This window comes from Rutidosis leptorrhynchoides, chromosome 4, assembly GCF_046630445.1.
Source record: "Rutidosis leptorrhynchoides isolate AG116_Rl617_1_P2 chromosome 4, CSIRO_AGI_Rlap_v1, whole genome shotgun sequence".
Taxonomy (NCBI): Eukaryota; Viridiplantae; Streptophyta; class Magnoliopsida; order Asterales; family Asteraceae; genus Rutidosis; species Rutidosis leptorrhynchoides.
Genome location: NC_092336.1, coordinates 95,665,451 through 95,686,491, shown reverse-complemented (window position 1 = coordinate 95,686,491; position 21,041 = coordinate 95,665,451). Strand labels below are relative to the sequence as shown.

The 21,041-nt window shown below is 34.6% G+C and overlaps 1 protein-coding gene across 1 annotated transcript; it reads left to right on the top strand.

The window, feature by feature from the left end:
* The first annotated feature begins 20,332 nt into the window (after positions 1-20,332).
* On the top strand, positions 20,333-20,920 carry LOC139840834 (uncharacterized). Its single transcript, XM_071831078.1, has one exon. It carries the CDS (start codon positions 20,333-20,335, stop codon positions 20,918-20,920), a length of 588 nt encoding a protein of 195 aa, XP_071687179.1.
* Positions 20,921-21,041: the final 121 nt, after the last annotated feature.

The following is a 21,041-nucleotide window of genomic DNA, read 5'->3' as shown; positions in this document are numbered from 1 at the left end:
AAATATGTTACATCGAAATCAGTTTCTTGAATGCAGTTTTTACACAATATCATACAAACATGGACTCCAAATCTTGTCCTTATTTTAGTATGCAACAGCGGAAGATCTTAATATTCACCTGAGAATAAACATGCTTTAAACGTCAACAAAAATGTTGGTGAGTTATAGGTTTAACCTATATATATCAAATCATAATAATAGACCACAAGATTTCATATTTCAATACATATCCCATACATAGAGATAAAAATCATTCATATGGTGAACACCTGGTAACCGACATTAACAAGATGCATATATAAGAATATCCCCATCATTCCGGGACACCCTTCGGATATGATATAAATTTCGAAGTACTAAAGCATCCGGTACTTTGGATGGGGTTTGTTAAGCCCAATAGATCTATCTTTAGGATTCGCGTCAATTAGGGTGTCTGTTCCCTAATTCTTAGATTACCAGACTTAATAAAAAGGGGCATATTCGATTTCGATAATTCAACCATAGAATGTAGTTTCACGTACTTGTGTCTATTTTGTAAATCATTTATAAAACCTGCATGTATTCTCATCCCAAAAATATTAGATTTTAAAAGTGGGACTATAACTCACTTTCACAGATTTACTTCGTCAGGAAGTAAGACTTGGCCACTGTTGATTCACGAACCTATAACAATATATACATATATATCAAAGTATGTTTAAAATATATTTACAACACTTTTAATATATTTTGATGTTTTAAGTTTATTAAGTCAGCTGTCCTCGTTAGTAACCTACAACTAGTTGTCCACAGTTAGATGTACAGAAATAAATCGATAAATATTATCTTGAATCAATCCACGACCCAGTGTATACGTATCTCAGTATTGATCACAACTCAAACTATATATATTTTGGAATCAACCTCAACCCTGTATAGCTAACTCCAACATTCACATATAGAGTGTCTATGGTTGTTCCGAAATATATATAGATGTGTCGACATGATAGGTCGAAACATTGTATACGTGTCTATGGTATCTCAAGATTACATAATATATAATACAAGTTGATTAAGTTATGGTTGGAATAGATTTGTTACCAATTTTCACGTAGCTAAAATGAGAAAAATTATCCAATCTTGTTTTACCCATAACTTCTTCATTTTAAATCCGTTTTGAGTGAATCAAATTGCTATGGTTTCATATTGAACTCTATTTTATTAATCTAAACAAAAAAAGTATAGGTTTCTAGTCGGAAAAATAAGTTACAAGTCGTTTTTGTAAAGGTAGTCATTTCAGTCGAAAGAACGACGTCTAGATGACCATTTTAGAAAACATACTTCCACTTTGAGTTTAACCATAATTTTTGGATATAGTTTCATGTTCATAATAAAAATCATTTTTTCAGAATAACAACTTTTAAATCAAAGTTTATCATAGTTTTTAATTAACTAACCCAAAACAGCCCGCGGTGTTACTACGACGGCGTAAATCCGGTTTTACGGTGTTTTTCGTGTTTCCAGGTTTTAAATCATTAAGTTAGCATATCATATAGATATAGAACATGTGTTTAGTTAATTTTAAAAGTCAAGTTAGAAGGATTAACTTTTGTTTGCGAACAAGTTTAGAATTAACTAAACTATGTTCTAGTGATTACGAGTTTAAACCTTCGAATAAGATAGTTTTATATATATGAATCGAATGATGTTATGAACATCATTACTACCTCAAGTTTAGTAGGTAAACCTACTGGAAGTGACAAGAAATGATCTAGCTTCAAAGGATCTTGGATGGCTTGAAAGTTCTTGAAGTAGGATCATGACACAAAAACAAGTTCAAGTAAGATTTTTGCTCGAATTAAGATAGTTTATAGTTATAGAAATTGAATCAAAGTTTGAATATGAATATTACCTTGAATAAGAAAGATAACCTACTGTATATAACAAAGGTTTCTTGATCTTAGATGATTACTTGGAATGGATTAGAAAGCTTGGAAGTAAATTAGTAAACTTGAAGGGATTTTTGAAGTGTTCTTGAAGTGTTCTTCCTATGATGATTATAGCTTGATTCTTGAAGTGATTTTTGATGAAGATGATGATTAACTACTGGAAAAATACGTTCATAATAGTGTGGGTGTGTTGAGAGAGAATTAGAAAGAGAATTGGAAGTGAAATGGAGTGAATGATGAGTGGTAATTGGTGAGTGTTGAGTGGGGTTAAAAGGAGTTCTAGTTAGTTGACTAGCTCATGGTAGAAGTTAAAATTGATTAGTCATACATGACATAATCAAGAGTGGAATCCCATGCTAGTTCCTATTGGTATATACTCATAGTAAGTACGTTTTGAAGCTGTGTATAATACGGGTAAGAATACGACTAGAATTCTTGATGAAAGAAAAGAATGAAAAAGTAACGGTAACCATTTTCGTTAAGTATGAGTGTTTTGATATATGTCTTGAAGTCTTCCAAAAGTATTTTAATACATCTAAATACACTACATGTATATACATTTTAACTGAGTCGTTAAGTCATCGTTAGTCGTTACATGTAAGTGTTGTTTTGAAACCTTTAAGTTAACGATCTCAATTAATGTTGTTAACCCATTGTTTATTATATCTAATGAGATGTTAAATTATTATATTATCATGATATTATGATATATTAATATATCTTAATATGATATATATACATTTAAATGTCGTTACAACGATAATCGTTACATATATGTCTCGTTTCGAAATCCTTAAGTTAGTAGTCTTGTTTATATGTATATAACTCATTGTTAATATATTTATGGAGATACTTACTTATTATAATCTCATGTTAACCATATGTATATCCATATATATATTGTCATGTCGTTTTTACAAGTTTTAACGTTCGTGAATCGCCAGTCAACTTGGGTGGTCAATTGTCTATATGAAACATATTTCAATTAATCAAGTCTTAACAATTTTGATTGCTTAACATGTTGGAAACATTTAATCATGTAAATATCAATCTCAATTAATATATATAAACATGGAAAAGTTCGGGTCACTACACATGGAGTTCCCGCCGCTTTTAGAGGGCGTAGCTCGGCAATGGTTCAACAACCTACCAGCGCCAGTTATAAGTTGCTATGATGATCTTCGGACGCGTTTCCTGCTCAACTTCCATAACATGCACGCGACTCGAAGGACGCATGTTGAGTGTCATGATGTCAAGCACGAGAGAGGGGAATCCTTGGGACAGTTCATCGACAGGTATTGTCAAGAGGTAGCTAGAATTCCCAACTGCGCGGAGTCACTAAAGGTATCTGGTTTCATACATGGGATCTGCCGGGAGCGCCACCTAACGTTGTGGCAGAGGTTGAGGAAGCACCCCCCAGAGACATTGGCGGAAGCGATAAGGGAAGCGCACGAACACATGCGCACTGAAGAAGACACCTCAAGATACTCGAGTTACAGGAGTTCAGGTAATGGTCGGCGCGACGGCTACGATTCGCCCAGGGGTGGATGCCAGTCAGGTGGTTTCGAGAGAAGCCATCACGACTCTAGCCCCTACCGCCACCACAGCAACAATCACTACAATGATAGGAAGCACCAACGAAATCACCAAGGGAACAACAATAACCAGCAACGTCATCGAAATAGGGAAAGTGACACCAGGGATAACAAGCAAGCTTTGATCAGGAGCCTCACCAAGAGTCTGAAAGAATTTTACGTGACTGAGCCAATCTCCAAGACGTTTGAAAAGCCCGCGCGAATGTCCGAGTACGCGCGACGTGATAAGTCAAAGTTCTGCGACTTCCATGATGACTTCGGGCACGAACCCAATCGCTGCAAAGCGTTGGTTGATAAGGTAGTTGCCTGCCTCAAACGTGGAGAACTGAAACATTTGAAGCCGGGTAAAGACGAGGTAGGAGGGTACAAGAAGGAGGGCGAAGGAGCGTAAAAGGATAAGGTCATTTATGTCTTCTCGTAGGGAAAGAAGGAGGTTGAGAAGGAGTCACCGCTGCCGTATGAGAACTTAAAGGCGCATCTCCCACGCGAGCCCATTTTCGAAAGAGAACGCGCTCCTCTAGTGTTCGAAGGTTATATGCCTGAATTCACTCAGCACATTGACAAAATTCTTATCGATACTGGCAGCTGTGTTAATGTTTTATTCTACCATTGCTTTGAGAACCTAAACTACACCGTGAAGCGCAACTTGAGGAAGGTGAAATAGCAGTTCATGGAGATAAGTGGGGACCCTACATGGTCAAAGGGGATACTGGGGGCAGCGTTAACATTGCGCGACGATGAGCACAAGAACAAGGCGCACACGACGGTGGTCGACTTCAGAGTGATATGCGCCGAATCGGAGTACGATGCTATCCTCGAGCAACTGGCACTATCACATTTCGCTATCAGCACCTGTCTCTACCGAGAGATCATAACGCTACCTACCCCGCTAGGAGAAGCCACGCTTAAGTCCAAAATCACCGCAGAGGACTTTCGACTTCGACAGGTACACGCTAACATGAATAACACTGTTTCGAAAATTAAAGTCACAGGTCGCGCGTAGCTGCTTTACAGCAAAGTGGGCGCTTGTATACTTCGCTGGATAGAATGCAATAAACGCGCAACCAGTCTGCGTGCTTACCGCATTAAAATGAGCACAATCTTACATAATCCGAAACATAAGACGCATATTAGAGTGCCCCTGCACACATACTCACGCTTTTGTTGATTTGTAATGCTATTTGACTGGTATCCACAGATCCGAAGTTATCAAGCCGAGGCAAAGGCGAAGAAAGATGGGGCCGGCTCTTTTGGAGCTGGAATTGACGAGGGAGACGAGATTGCCGGCGTGGACTACGAGTTCGAAGAATACAAGGATGAGAAGTTGAGAGAGGGCAGAGCATGCTTCAACAATGATTACTGGTTTGAGGAATTTTGAAATTTGAAAGCGCGTCTTGTTTTAAGCGCATGTTTGAAAGTTTGTAATGACAATCCTAAAGCGCGTTACGCGCATTATTTATGCATGTTTAATTAATTGTCTCCAAGTTATTGTCTGCAAAAATCTTTGTACCATTTTATGTAAAGTAGCTCTGTAACTTGAAAATGGTGCGCACAATCTCTTAGGCAGCGCAATCCTGCCTTTGAAGGGTTGCTTTCTCCGGCACCCGTGCGGCAGAAGCTTGTTTGGCGACAAGCTAGTCTATTATAACCGGAAGGTTAAGCGTCATTGGATTGACCTAACCAACCCGCGCAGAACTCGAGATCTGCAAGTCATGACTATAAACGACGGTGTTGGTCGCGCCTGACCACAATTCTAAGTGTTGGCGCACTTAGAAGACTCCCGATGCGCATACACGGATGCTTAACTTAAGCATATATTGTGTGCACAACAATATATGTGATAGGATAAGTGTTGACATGCCTCGAGTATAATTACAATAAAAATCGAGAAATACTTAGCCAAACATTTTAACGAACAATCTAACGCGCATGAACATACAAGAATTGCTAACATAACCCATGTACTTGGCCACATTGATTTAACAATTTCAACTTAGAAAAATACTAGCAAAGGACAGATTCAAGTCTAGCGCGCATACACAACTTATGGTTGACAATACAGTACGCTTAAAGTATAAATTGCTAGCGCACGTGTAAACTATCAATGCGTTACAACATGGAAATTACGCGCAACATAGACAAGTAAACAAGATAAACTTTCATTATCATCAAAAGAGTAACTACATTGTTAAAAGAAAATTACAAATTTACAACGGGTCTTTTAATAAACGATCAGCATCAGCAGTGGGGTCTTCGGATAAGGCCACCAGTGAAGGGACCCTGACGTTCGTCTGCGTCGGCTCCATAGCCCTGCTCTTCTGCGCCGCAAGAGGATCCACATCCTTGGCAATAAGAGCATCCAAGGCCTCAGAGGGTTGGACGAGAGGCTGAATCTTTCTCCAAAAAACGAGTCTCTCCTCCGCCTTGAAAGCCAGAACAGCGTCGACAAAAAGATCGCTCACGTATTTTGAGTCAATGGCATGACCGACGAGCTCGAGGAGACCCCTCTTCAACATCTCAAATTGACACTTGGACGTGTCACGATCGACCTGACAAGAAGTTAAGCGATCAGTCAAGTCCTCGCGCTCTTTTTCCCAAGCGCTCTTCTAAGACTCAAGGGACTTGACCTTTTTAGCCATCTCCTCAACCTTAGACGCCAAGGACGCCTTCTCCTCAGCTAGGACCAATGAGGCGCTGGCTGCCTCGTTACGAGCCTTTTCTGAATGCTCAAGATCAGAAGTCAGATGCATGATACTGTCATAAATCTACTCAGCAGTCAGCGCACCTGGCGTGGAAGAGTCGGCGCCGTCTAGGCTCGCCTTCGCCTCATTAAGACAGCTTTTAGCACTCATCAAGTTCAGCATGGCCAACTGAACGTCAAAACGCCATGCTGCCACGGGCAAGAGATGCCCAAAGTAGTTGGGAAGCTTGATGTCTTCCAAGTAGTCGAACTGACAGGCCGCCGTAGCCTCCAGAATAGACAACTGATCGTTCATGCCATAGTGAAACGACCCGTTCATATCACTATAAACACAGTACGTTATTCATTGGTCCCATAGCGAGGTATTCGACCTCTATATGATACGTTTTAGAAAATATTGCATTCGTTTCATAAAAAGCACACTATTATTATACATAATGCATGTTTTAAACAAGTGGGCGATTATTTAAGAAATAATCCCCATAATACATCGGTTTCCAAATACTATACACGTGACATAAAAGTCAAATATAATACATGACAAAGGTTTTATTGAATGCAACACTTCATTTAAACAAAAACATGAGACTCCACGCACAGCTTGCTCAGATAATGCAACAGCGGAAGACTTTCTTAAGGACCTAAGAATAAACATGCTTAAACAGTCAACACAAAGGTTGGTGAGATATATAGGTTTAGCATCGATATAAATATAGACCACAAGATTTCATAGTTATAAATATATGTACACTCGCAAGTATATAAAAGTATTCTATAAGTTGTTGAGCGCTTCGGTAACCATACTTAACCATTAATGTGGCATATTCCCTTTATTATGAAATCTCCCTACACTGTACCAAGTGTAGTAAAAACGAAGTACTATGCAACTGATGAGGCTAAAAAGGAACATATATTTCATAGCAATATCCCTCCTAAATAATAGGTTTTCATATGTAATTGTATTATATTTTCATTGTAATTGTTTAAATAAATAAGTGCGAAGACAAAAGGCGAAAATAAAGATTTGAAGACACAAACGTCCAAAAAGCTCAAATGTACAAGATACAATTCAAAAGGTTCAATTTATTGATGAAAAATGTCTAAAAATGACAAGAGTACAAGTTACAAAACGCAAAGTACAAGATATTAAATTGTACGCAAGGACGTTCGAAAATCCGGAACCGGGACATGAGTCAACTATCAACGCCCGACACAACGGACCAAAAATTACAAGTCAGTTATGCACAAGAATATAATATAATATATAAATAATTATATTAATTATTTATATTTTATATTTATATATTTATTCTGTCGACAAGCTAGGAGCCAAAAGTTTGTGAGCTGGATTTTCAAACTCCACGACTCGCGGAGTTTGAAGGCCAAAAACTCCACGACTCGCGGAGCTGCCAAATTCCAAAATGCCTATAAAAGGTCACGAATTCTGCGAGTAAAAAAAATATAAATAATAATAATAATACTCTATAATAAATAATAAATAAATATATATATAATATACACACACATATATATATAGTATAGGGTAGTTTTATATTAGATTAGTTCGGGTTATGTAAAGGTTATTTTACGGGTTTTTGAAGTCAAAATTCTGTCCGTGTAACACTACGCGATAAATACTCAATGTAAGTTATGTTCTCCTTTTTAAATTAATGTCTCGTACTTAAGTTATTATTATGCTTATTTGAGCCAAAGTAATCATGATGTTGGGCTAAAAATATTAAAATTGGGTAATTGGGCTTTGTACCATAATTGGGATTTGGACAAAAGAACGACACTTGTGGAAATTAGACTATGGGCTATTAATGGGCTTTATATTTGTTTAACTAAATGATAGTTTGTTAATTTTAATATAAAGATTTACAATTGAATGTACCTATAAATAACCATATACACTCGATCGGACACGATGGGCGGGGTATTTATATGTACGAATAATCGTTCATTTAACCGGACACGGGAATGGATTAATAGTCTATGGAATTATTAAAACAGGGGTGAAATTATGTACAAGGACACTTGGTATAATTGATAACAAAGTATTAAAACCTTGGGTTACACGTAGTCGATATCATGGTGTAATTATTAAACAAAGTATTAAAACCTTGTTACAGTTTAAGTCCCCAATTAGTTGGAATATTTGACTTCGGGTATAAGAATAAATTGACGAGGACACTCGCACTTTAAATTTATGTCCGATGGACTGTTATGGACAAAAACCAGACGGACATATTAAATAATCCAGGACAAAGGACAATTAACCCATGGGCATAAAACTAAAATCAACACGTCAACCATCATGGTTACGGAAGTTTAAATAAGCATAATATATTTTATTTCATATTTCCTCGTACTTTTATTTATTGTCATTTTAATTATTGTTATTTATTTTATATTGTTAGTTAAATATCGTCATTTACTTTACGCTTCGCTTAAAATATAAAATCGACAAATCGGTCATTAAACGGTAAAACCCCCTTTTATATACTATTAATATAATATATTTTGTACGAATATAATTGTTTAAAATATAGTGTGAAATAAGCCAGCTCCCTGTGGAACAAACCGGACTTACTAAAAACTATACTACTCTACGATTAGGTACACTGCCTATAGTGTTGTAGCAAGGTTTAGGTATATCCCATTTGTAAATAAATAATTAAAACTTGTGTAAAATTGTAGCATATTTAATAGTATTTCCTAGTAAAAATATAAACTATTTCGTACCCCCACGCTACGACATCAAGTTTTTGGCGCCGCTGCCGGGGACTCGGCGAAACGCTATATTTTTAATTTATTTTTGTATAAATATATTTTTATATATTTTTAGAAAAACAATATAAAATTTAAAAAAAAACAAAAAAAAAACGTTTTTTTCAAACTCCACGACTCGCGGAGTTTGCAGGCTTAAAACTCCACGACTCGCGGAGCCGCCCTGACCAGCCTGACCAGAAACCCTATTTCGCATTAATTACGGGGTATTATTAATTATTATTATTATTTAACCCTAATTACTTTATTATTATTATTATTTAGTTTAAGTTTTTTAAATTAATTAGTTATAATTAATTATATTTAGTTTTAATATATAAAAAATTTATACTTTTATAAAATATAAACATAAAAATATAAAAATAATATTTTTTATAAAAATAAGTAATTTTATCACTTTTTATAATTTGTATCCTTTTATTTAGTGTAATCGTAATATTTTATATATTTTTCGTTCGCAATTAGTTTTAAAATTAGTTTTTCCGTAGTTATTTTATATGTATAGATTTTTAGGCTTTGCCGTAAAATCCCTTAAGTGCTATTTCTTTAGACTAAGATTTAGGTGCTTTAGAATTTTGCGACGATTTTAAAATTTTAGTGCCTTTTAAGTCACGACTCGCTACTTTCTTATTTTTATTTTTCGACGTTTTTCGACGCGCATTCTTTTTCTTTCTTATTTCTCGACGCTTTAGTTTTTAGGACTTAGAAATATTCTCTATTTCTTATCTACTATATCAAACGGAAAGAAAAATTATTTATGTGGTTAAATTAATGGACGTTGATAATTTTCTGCTTCGTAGTAATAGTTGGATTTGTTAGTGGCTGAGTTGTGAGCTTCCGATTTAAAGGGTTCTGGCTCCCTGCTGCATCTTTTGGCTATTCGAAACGTGGGCAAAAGCAATAAAGTCTATTAATTGGACAACTTATATAAGTTTTTCTATTTTTATAACTAATAGGATAATTAGTAAATGCACCACATTGTAGCTAAAATTTGGCCATCGCAATAAAATGGAAAATTTTGAAAACAAGGCTATGGAAACTCTTTTTGATATCCAAAATCAATTAAATCAATACTCTCAAACGGGTGTTGATGAAAATTCGTTCGGTCAATCTTGGATCACGAATGACGAAGCAATAACTGGTTGTGAAATCTGTGGAGATTATCACTCAACATGGGAATGTTATTATTACGTTCCTATGGAAAATTACGCACCCACGGAACCTGAATGGAATGATTATGAAGAATACAATTCAAATTGGGATTATTCCCAAGAATATTTCCAAACTCAACAACCAGTAGACGAGGAAAATTACGTGTCTGAAAATTTATTAGACAATATGAAAATCAAACTTGAAGAACTCAATGCTCAAAATGAACAAATGAGAGAGTTTGTAAACTGGCAAGCTGAAACTCTATCAGACTACACACCTGTTGATCTGAGGAGTATTGTGCAAGAAAATCTCATATCATCGAATTTTGATGAATTCGAGAGCTCCGAAATCTCCAACTATCCCGATGATACTTTTTATTCAGTCTTACCAATTTCACAACATAATGACACATTAGCCTCTATCGACGAAATCATCAATCCATCAATGGATGATGAAGAAGAAGTAAGGGTGACAAATTGGTACTCTTGGGAAAACGATAACGTTGAAAATTTTACCCCCGAGACCAAACCGAACTTCACCATTACACAACCTTCCAACCCAATATTCTCAATAGACGAGTAATCTACCGAAAATGAACTACGAGCTGTAATAGATAATGACACCTCGAATTTCACCCAATTGGGTAATAGAGGTGAAAACTTTGATCCCGAGAATAAACGGAAGGAAATGTTAGGAATTGTCCACCCTATATAAATATGTATGTCGGTGTATATCGATCCATTTGACCAAGAACCAGAAAAGAGACATATCCATTTACTAAAAGCTACACTTAAAAAAGAATTAAGTAGTGACGATCGGGTGGGTCTAAACTTTAAACCCATTGATATAATATATACCACCCGAGATGTAAATAACTGGCTCACTATTTTAATTCGTGGAACTTATTCTACCGACTTCACATGTCGTCAGCTAAGTGTGGGGAAGTCTAACCCCACTTAACGTTAAATTAGGGGTTCGGGTTAGTGCATAACTCGTTAATAAAAATGCACAATTAGGGTAAAAGACGCATTTTCAAATATTAGCAAACAGTTCAGAAAAGCAACCGTTTTTGAAGAAAAACATGTGTGAAATAACAAAAGAAGGAATGAACGATGAGGCGCGCCATCTATCATTCGACGAGCTTTGTAATTACAAACTGGGTATTTTTAATTACTTTTCTACACTAATCACCCTCATGAATTTATAATTATAGTCTGATTTCATGCAAATGAGGGCATTGCATGATCTCAAGTGTGGGGAAGGGTTATAAATTCTCTCGGGTTTATACTTGGTTTATTTGCCAAATTTTATGAAAATTTGAAAAAATTTCAACTAAATGAATTTAAAATCATGTTTATATATATTTATGAACGGTGAAAACTAGGTGTTAATACCGAAATTATCATTACCTCGGAAAGGACATAAATTGAGAAACACCCTAAAACGCTTGAATTCATTTAAAATGGAATAAAGGAGAATAAAAAGGCAAAGAAAGAAACTAAGTGTGGGGAGAATGTACCAAGTTATTCAATTAAAAACTATCAATCACATGTTTCTGTAAAGTTTATTGCAGGTGCTTTTGTTTTGGACTAAATTAACTGTTTTACCCGATTTACTGTAATGAAAGATGGATCTACACGATGAATCAATTCCATCATTTAAAGGAAGTAAAGTCTTCCGAAAAAGACACGCGCTTCTTGATTTAGGCCAAGAAGTTGTCGTCCAGACCAGCTGTAGGTTGACGAAAAATCTAGAAAAGTCATCACTAAAATCAGCAGGAAATCCACGGACCTCAGCATCAAACAGGGTCGCCAAATGGTCAGACTTATCCTAACCATGAGAGGATCTGTCTTGTAAAATGGGGAGGGCACCGTGCAAATTAGCTTGATAAGACTAATGAATCAGATCCCCAGAAAGGATAATCTCCTTAAAGATCAAAAATCAGCTTTTAAGACTGATATTACTCAATCCTTGAGATTGACCTTAAAGATTGAGAATTACAAACTCATGGAATTCAATGATATCTAAACTCGAGCTTGAACGAGAAAATATTTTGATCAAAAATACAAACCGATTTGTTTTCTGAAAAACCATTTTCAATGCGTTCATTACCATTGAACGTAAAATCCTAGGAATTCACCTGGAATTCATTAGGTCACCTGAACCAAATCAGGTGTCAACCGTAAGAACGGTGGTTGCATAGCATGGTCGGAGACAGGACCTTGTGCCAGACCGAAAAATCATAGGATGATCTTTACTATTGCTCCTACAAAGGATAGTAATAGCATCCGACACGTTTATAGACCATAATCAAAAGCAAGTCACGGGACATTGCCTTAACAGTTTCTTGTTCATCGCTATCCTTTACAACCGGATGGTAGTTTACCGAAAGGTAATATACGGAGCAAGTATACTGGACGTGTTGCTTTCCCAATACAAGGTTAGCAAGTGGGTAACACAAAACCACAAGTGTTGAGCTAAAATTTTCAAATCTGAAACCCACACAACCCACAAAAAAATATTTTGCAAACACCGGTGAAGGGTTATTCCGGAAAACTTATCTAGGGTAAAAGCTAGATTGAATTTTCAAAAGATCAAATATTTTCATAAAGATCCAATTTCCTTAAGGATCTACATTTTTCATAGTCATGTGGGACTGTAAACCGCCTTTCAAATGTGCACTTTGCTTTGGAAACCGAAAGTAAATCGGCTATTTGATTGCAAGTGTCGTTGACCTAAACCCGAGGCAACTGTGGATGGCACACCCACCTTTAACCATGGTTCTATCGTTACTATTATTGTTTATACCACCGTATCAAAATCACTGATGTATAAAGTGTGAGAATAAAAAAGTGATTCGAGTGAAGTGTGATTTTATTTCAAGTTATGTATTGCTTGAGGACAAGCAACGCTCAAGTGTGGGGATATTTGATAAGGCTAAAAAGGAACATATATTTCATAACAATATCCCTCCTAAATAATAGGTTTTCATATGTAATTGTATTATATTTTCATTGTAATTGTTTAAATAAATAAGTGCGAAGACAAAAGGCGAAAACAAAGATTTGAAGACACAAACGTCCAAAAAGCTCAAATGTACAAGATACAATTCAAAAGGTTCAATTTATTGATGAAAAACGTCTAAAAATGACAAGAGTACAAGTTACAAAACGCAAAGTACAAGATATTAAATTGTACGCAAGGACGTTTAAAAATCCGGAACCGGGACATGAGTCTACTATCAACGCTCGACGCAACGGACCAAAAATTACAAGTCCGTTATGCACAAGAACATAATATAATATATAAATAATTATATTAATTATTTATATTTTATATTTATATATTTATTCTGTCGACAAGCTAGGAGCCAAAAGTTTGTGAGCTGGATTTTCAAACTCCACGACTCGCGGAGTTTGAAGGCCAAAAACTCCACGACTCGCGGAGCTGCCAAATTCCAAAATGCCTATAAAAGGTCACGAATTCTGCGAGTAAAAAAAATATAAATAATAATAATAATACTCTATAATAAATAATAAATATATATATATATATATATATATATATATATATATATAGGGTAGTTTTATATTAGATTAGTTCGGGTTATGTAAAGGTTATTTTACGGGTTTTTGAAGTCGAAATTCTGTCCGTGTAACACTACGCGATAAATACTCAATGTAAGTTATGTTCTCCTTTTTAAATTAATGTCTCGTACTTAAGTTATTATTATGCTTATTTGAGCCAAAGTAATCATGATGTTGGGCTAAAAATATTAAAATTGGGTAATTGGGCTTTGTACCATAATTGGGGTTTGGACAAAAGAACGACACTTGTGGAAATTAGACTATGGGCTATTAATGGGCTTTATATTTGTTTAACTAAATGATAGTTTGTTAATTTTAATATAAAGATTTACAATTGGATGTACCTATAAATAACCATATACACTCGATCGGACACGATGGGCGGGGTATTTATATGTACGAATAATCGTTCATTTAACCGGACACGGGAATGGATTAATAGTCTATGGAATTATTAAAACAGGGGTGAAATCATGTACAAGGACACTTGGTATAATTGATAACAAAGTATTAAAACCTTGGGTTACACGCAGTCGATATCCTGGTGTAATTATTAAACAAAGTATTAAAACCTTGTTACAGTTTAAGTCCCCAATTAGTTGGAATATTTGACTTCGGGTATAAGAATAAATTGAAGAGGACACTCGCACTTTAAATTTATGACCGATGGACTGTTATGGACAAAAACCAGACGGACATATTAAATAATCCAGGACAAAGGACAATTAACCCATGGGCATAAAACTAAAATCAACACGTCAACCATCATGGTTACGGAAGTTTAAATAAGCATAATATATTTTATTTCATATTTCCTCGTACTTTTATTTATTGTCATTTTAATTATTGTTATTTATTTTATATTGTTAGTTAAATATCGTCATTTACTTTACGCTTCGCTTAAAATATAAAATCGACAAACCGGTCATTAAACGGTAAAACCCCCTTTTATATATTATTAATATAATATATTTTGTACGAATATAATTGTTTAAAATATAGTGTGAAATAAGCCAGCTCCCTGTGGAACAAACCGGACTTACTAAAAACTACACTGCTCTACGATTAGGTACACTGCCTATAGTGTTGTAGCAAGGTTTAGGTATATCCCATTTGTAAATAAATAATTAAAACTTGTGTAAAATTGTAGCATATTTAATAGTATTTCCTAGTAAAAATATAAACTATTTCGTACCCCCAAGCTACGACATCAGCAACCGTTTACAATGCTAGAGTGACTAGCCCGGTTGGGGTTGTCAAACCCGATAGATCTATCAATAGGATTCGCGCTTACATGTTCTTACAACATGTAAATATTAGTTACCAAGCTATTAGGGAAGATATGCAAAGTGGTACAACTCAACGTATAATATATTTTAAGTACTTGTGTCCATGGCGTAAAACATAAAATGCATGTATTCTCATCCAAAAATATTTGTAGAGTTTAAAAATGAGACTATATACACACGGTAGTAAAAGTATAATAATAATAAGTTTTTAACTTATTAAAAATATGACCGTCGTCCTTGGATTCACGAACCTATAACAATAATAATGATTCAGATAATAATACGACATATGAAAAAAAATAAGTTCATATAATACTTATATAATAATTTTTAACATTTTATGTTAGTAGTCCAAAATAGTTCAAAAAGTCCAACAGTCCATTAATCGGTATATATATAATCTTAGAATTACCCCACGGCGTATTGTGTACGTATTGTCTTGCATCAATCCAGAGACGTATTGTATACGTATTGTCTTAGAATTAACTAAGACGTATTATGTACGTATTGTCTTAGGATTTATCAAAACGTATTGTGCACGTATTGTCATGGAACGTACCAAGATTATTATATATATACAATCTCGGAATTAATCAAGATTATAATATTTTGTTATACTAATGATAACATGTTGATGTGAAGCGAGGTGTATATAAAATAGTTTATATTTTACTAGGAAAAACTATTAAATACGATACAATTTTACACAAGATATTTATTTATTTATAGAATGGATATACTTAAACCTTGCTACAACACTTATAGGCAGTGTACCTAATCGTACAGTAGTGTAGTTTTTAGTAAGTCCGGTTCGTTCCACAGGGAAATCTTTAAACAAAGCTCAACGCTATATTAGTTTACTTTTATAAAAATACAAACATATATATAAGTAATATTATTATTATAAAGGGGGGTTTTTACCGTTTAATGACCGGTTTGTCGATTTTAAGATTTTAGTCGCAGTTAAAACCTAATGTAAAATATAAAATAAATACAAGACTTAAATTAAAGCGTAAAGTAAATAACGATAATGAAATTGCGAATAATAAAATTGCGATAATTAAAAAGTACGATAATTAAAAGTGCGATTAAATAACAAATAATAAAAGTGCGATAATTAGAAGTGCAATTAAATATAAAATAAAGGAAATTAAATATGAAATAAAAGAATATGCTTATTTAAACTTCCGTAATCATGATGTTTGACGTGTTGATTTTAGTTTTATGCCCATGGGTTAATTGTCCTTTGTCCTGGATTATTCAATATGTCCGTCTGGTTTTTTTGTCCATAACAGTCCATCAGTCATAAATATAAAATGCAAGTGTCCTTGTCAAATTATTATTATACCTGAAGTTAAATATTCCAACTAATTGGGGATTCGAATTGTAACAAGGTTTTAATACTTTGTTTAATGAATACACCAGGTTATCGACTGCGTGTAAACCAAGGTTTTACTACTTTGTTAACAATTACACCAATTACCCTTGAATGTAATTTCACCCCTGTTTTAATTATTCTAGTGGCTATTAATCCATTCCCGTGTCCGGTTAAATGAACGATTATTCGTACATATAAATACCCCGCCCATCGTGTCCGATTGAGTGTATATGGTAATTTATAGGGACGCCCAATTGTAAATCTTTATATTAACATTAACAAACTTTCATTTAGTTAAACAAATATAAAGCCCATTAATAGCCCATAGTCTAATTTCCACAAGTGTCGTTCTTTTGTCCAAACCCCAATTATGGTACAAAGCCCAATTACCCAATTTTAGTAATTAGCCCAACATCAAGATTACTTCGTTTTAAATAAGCATAATAATAACTTAGCTATGAGACATTAATGTAAAAAGGTTGAACATAACTTACAATGATTAAAAATAGCGTAGCTTTACACGGACAGAATTTCGACTTACACCCTTACAACATTCGCTAACATACCCTTATTATTAGGATTTAAGATTAAAATTAAAATTAAAATATAAATTATATATATATATATCGTATATATTGAGAGAGATTAAAATTATGTGTAAAACTCGGCAGAAAACTGGCTTTATATAGGACCTGACCAACATTTTCACTCCATGCGACTCGCATGGATTTGTGCCTCTGGCCATGCGAGTCGCATGGCCACTCTGGATCCAGCCAAATTAGTTTGTTTTCTTCTTGCCGACGTAATATAATAATAATATATAATATAATATATAATATAATATAATTATATATATATTATATTATATTCTTGTGCATAGTAGACTAGATATTTTTGGTCCGTTGCGTCGGGCGTTTCTTCTAGGCTCAGGTCCCGGTTCCGGATTTTCGGACGTCCTCGCGTATTATTTTAAATCGCGTACTTTGCGTCTTGTAACTTGTACTCTTGTCATTTTGAGACGTTCCTCATTACTATTTTGAACCTTTTTAATTGTATCTTGTACTTTTTAGCTCTTTGGACCTTTTTGTCTTCAATTTGTCGAATCTGTCTTTTGTCTTCACCTTTTATTATTTAAACGAATATCACTTGTAAATAGAACAATTGCAACTAAAAGCTTGTCTTTCTTGAGGAATAATGCTATGAAATATATGTTCGTTTTTAGCATTATCACATGTCCAAATATATATAGGATATAGGAAAAGTTAGCAAGAATATGGTTAATATAGTTTTTATAATATAAATTTCGTCCATACAACGTTAATTTTAGCAGATTTTATTTTGCTCACCAAATATTCATTACAACTCCGTTTAAAGTGAATAAAATTGCTATGGATTCCTTAAGAAGTAAATTTTACAAAACCAATTCGAAAAGTTCATCCCAAGTATTAATTTTTAAAGCTTTACCCTCTTTTTTGTGTCGGTGGACAGATTTGGAAAAATCCCGGCATCCACCCAATATATGATTTTTGATAAAATAATTCCACTTTGTCTAAAATCATGAAAAAAATACTGGAAGTCCTATTTACATATATTAACATATTTCCAAAGTCTTAGCCTTGAACTCAAAGTCTAAGATAGGTTTTTAATTCCCAATCCAAAACAGCCCGCTTTTTACCGAATAGAGATTAAGCGATATATGTTAAGTTTCAAGGTGTTCTTCATATGTACAAGTTATAAGTTCTTATATTAACTTAATATAACATCATAATACATATAATAAAGTGTTATTAGAGTTAAGTTAAAAAGATTAGATTAGTTTTTCAAACAAGTTTAGAATCAACTAAACTATGTTCTAGTTTATAAACTCTTATATAGATAGCTATAAACATATGAATTGAACAAAAGTTTAGGCAATGTTAATACCTTGATTTTGAAGCTTGAACTTGCTAGAAATAGATGAAGAATAAAGAAAGGGATACTAGAACTAGAGAGAGTATGTGTGTGTAAATAAACTTGAAGTAAAAATTAGAAAATGGAATGGTAAATATTTGATCACATATGGTGTCTTTATATACTTGTTGTAAATTGTCATTTTGTGAAAAATATCTAGTATAAGTTAAAAACCATTATGTCATGCATGGCATAATAAGATTGATGATGTCATGCATGACATAATACATCAATCATGCAAATTACTATTGGTATATACGAATAGTAAATACTTTATGTTATCTTTTTTTTTTACTAATATCTAGTATAAGTTAAATTGATGATGTCATGCATGACATAATACTCCACTAATACATTATAAAGTGTATTCCATACTTTTAAGGATGTATTTATACTCATAATACATTGTATGTAAATACACTTTAACATAAGTTAATTACGTCATTTAAATAGTAACATATATATTGTTTGGAAATTCTTTAAATTAGTAGTATGAAAATATATATATAATACTTTGTTAGTATACTTAATGAGATATTTAATTATCATATTTTCAAGTTATATATATATATATATATATATATATATATATATATATATATATATATATATAAATCCATATATATACACAATAATTAAATAATTAAATAATTAAATAATTAAATCAAGTTATAACGTTCGTGAATCGTCGGAATAAAAGGGTGACCAAAAGCTTGTGTAAAATTCTTTCCGGAGGTTCAAGATTTATTAAAATTCATTGCTTATCAAGTCGGAATTATATAAAGATTAAGTTTAAATTTGGTCGGAAATTTTCGGGTCGTCACACATAGAACTGCAGGAGAGCTTCTATAAATAAGAAGACAACCGGTTAGTAACAAAAAAGGTAGCGCAATGCCCCGGCACGTGCAAACAACTGGTTATTACCTTTTCCCTTTTTAGCTCGCTTGCGCTTACTCCCACCCTTAGTTGAGGGCTCACTAGCCTTGCCCCCTTCAATATCCGCCTGACAAGAGTCCTCGTCTACATGACTCTCGCGCTGATTGGCGCTACCAGACCCACTGGCGCCAATAGCGGCATCATCTTGGTCTTGCCCATCGATGTCCATGTCCTGATCACCCTGATTCTCCACATCAGGCGTCTCAGTATGAACGCCCTCAATGTCGCGTAAAGCCAGAAGCCTGTCTAGACGCATCTCTGCAAATAAAACATGCTAAGTTAGACACAAGTGATAAAGAGAAAACAAGTGCAAAAATAACGCCCATCTGCCGCCTACCATTATCATCGGCGTCTAAGATAACTGGCATGGCAGGCGGATAGGGACACATATTAGCAACCCTTAAAATATCGGAGCTATATGGACGGATAGGGAGTTCGCGGTTATAAAAATGAACAAGTCTATGCTGCTTATCAGGGGAAAGGGGAGGCCTAACGTTTAACTCCGCGCTGATAGCACCGGTATGCCACGCGCAGATATTTCTATATGCAAGCGGGATAAATGAATCGTCGATAAAGAAGAACGAGTTCTTCCACTTCCTGCGCACCCCAGCTTTCGTGCGCCGTACAAACATAATCCTGTCATTGAAAGAATACCAGCTCTATTGATTCTTACGACATGAAAACACGTTCTTGAACAAGTTTAGCGAGGGAGGAAATTGGTAATGACGGCAAATCATTTCGAAGAAAATAACGCGACATGCGCTGTAAGGATGCAACTGTCCGATGCCAATATTAAAGTGACTAAGAACCTCCATGAAGAAAGAAGTAGGGGGATAGCGCACGTTCCCGTCCACCATAACCTGCCTATACACAGTAACTTTACCCTCGACAACATCATTAGCGCGTTGGTCAGCTAGGGGCGCTATCGGGTTCAAACCAGCCAAAGGTGGGTACCATTCCACCAGAAGCCCAACTTTGCGTCGCGTCATAACAGACTTAATCACCTCACAATTCGGAGGCTCAATCATGTTGGAAGTCGTTGCATCGTATGACAATTGGATTTGGCATGCATATTTTGAAATGGCGGGTTCGAACAATGACTTGATTGTCCTTAATGCATCTCCATTGTTTGATAGTTTACTAACTGACACGGCTCCTCAAGTTCCATACGAAATTGGGGACGTTGATTTTGATCGAGGCTACTATCTTGCCGATGGGATTTACCCTTCGTGGGCTTCTTTCGTTAAGGGGTTCTCAAATGTTGTTGATGCAAAAAGGAAATACTTTACAAAGAAACAATCTGCAGCTCGTAAAGACGTTGAGAGGACATCTGGAATTTTGCAAGGTCGTTGGGGTATTTTAAGACAACCTGATAGGGCATATACCGTAAACGCAATCAAAAGAATCATGTATGGTTGCATTATATTGCACAACATGATAATTGAAGACAACGGTTTTAACATCGCTGAAAATAAATCTTACTACTTGTCTGTCAACAACCTACAAGGATCAACTTGGTACGAAATGTGTAATGTATATGCTGAGAAGACAAAAGAGTTGCGTGACAAAGACGAGCATGAGTACCTTCGACATACTCTTGTTTCGCATCTATGACTTTATCGCGATAGCGAAATAGTTAACGAATTGTAATTTTTAATTATTTAATGTAATGTGTGATTTTTACTTTTTAATGAAGTTATTTCTATTTATATTAATTTTTATAATTATATTAATT

Coding starts and splice junctions, on each gene's coding strand:
- LOC139840834 (XM_071831078.1), top strand. CDS start 20,333: ATGTTGGAAGTCGTTGCATCGTATGACAATTGGATTTGGCATGCATAT.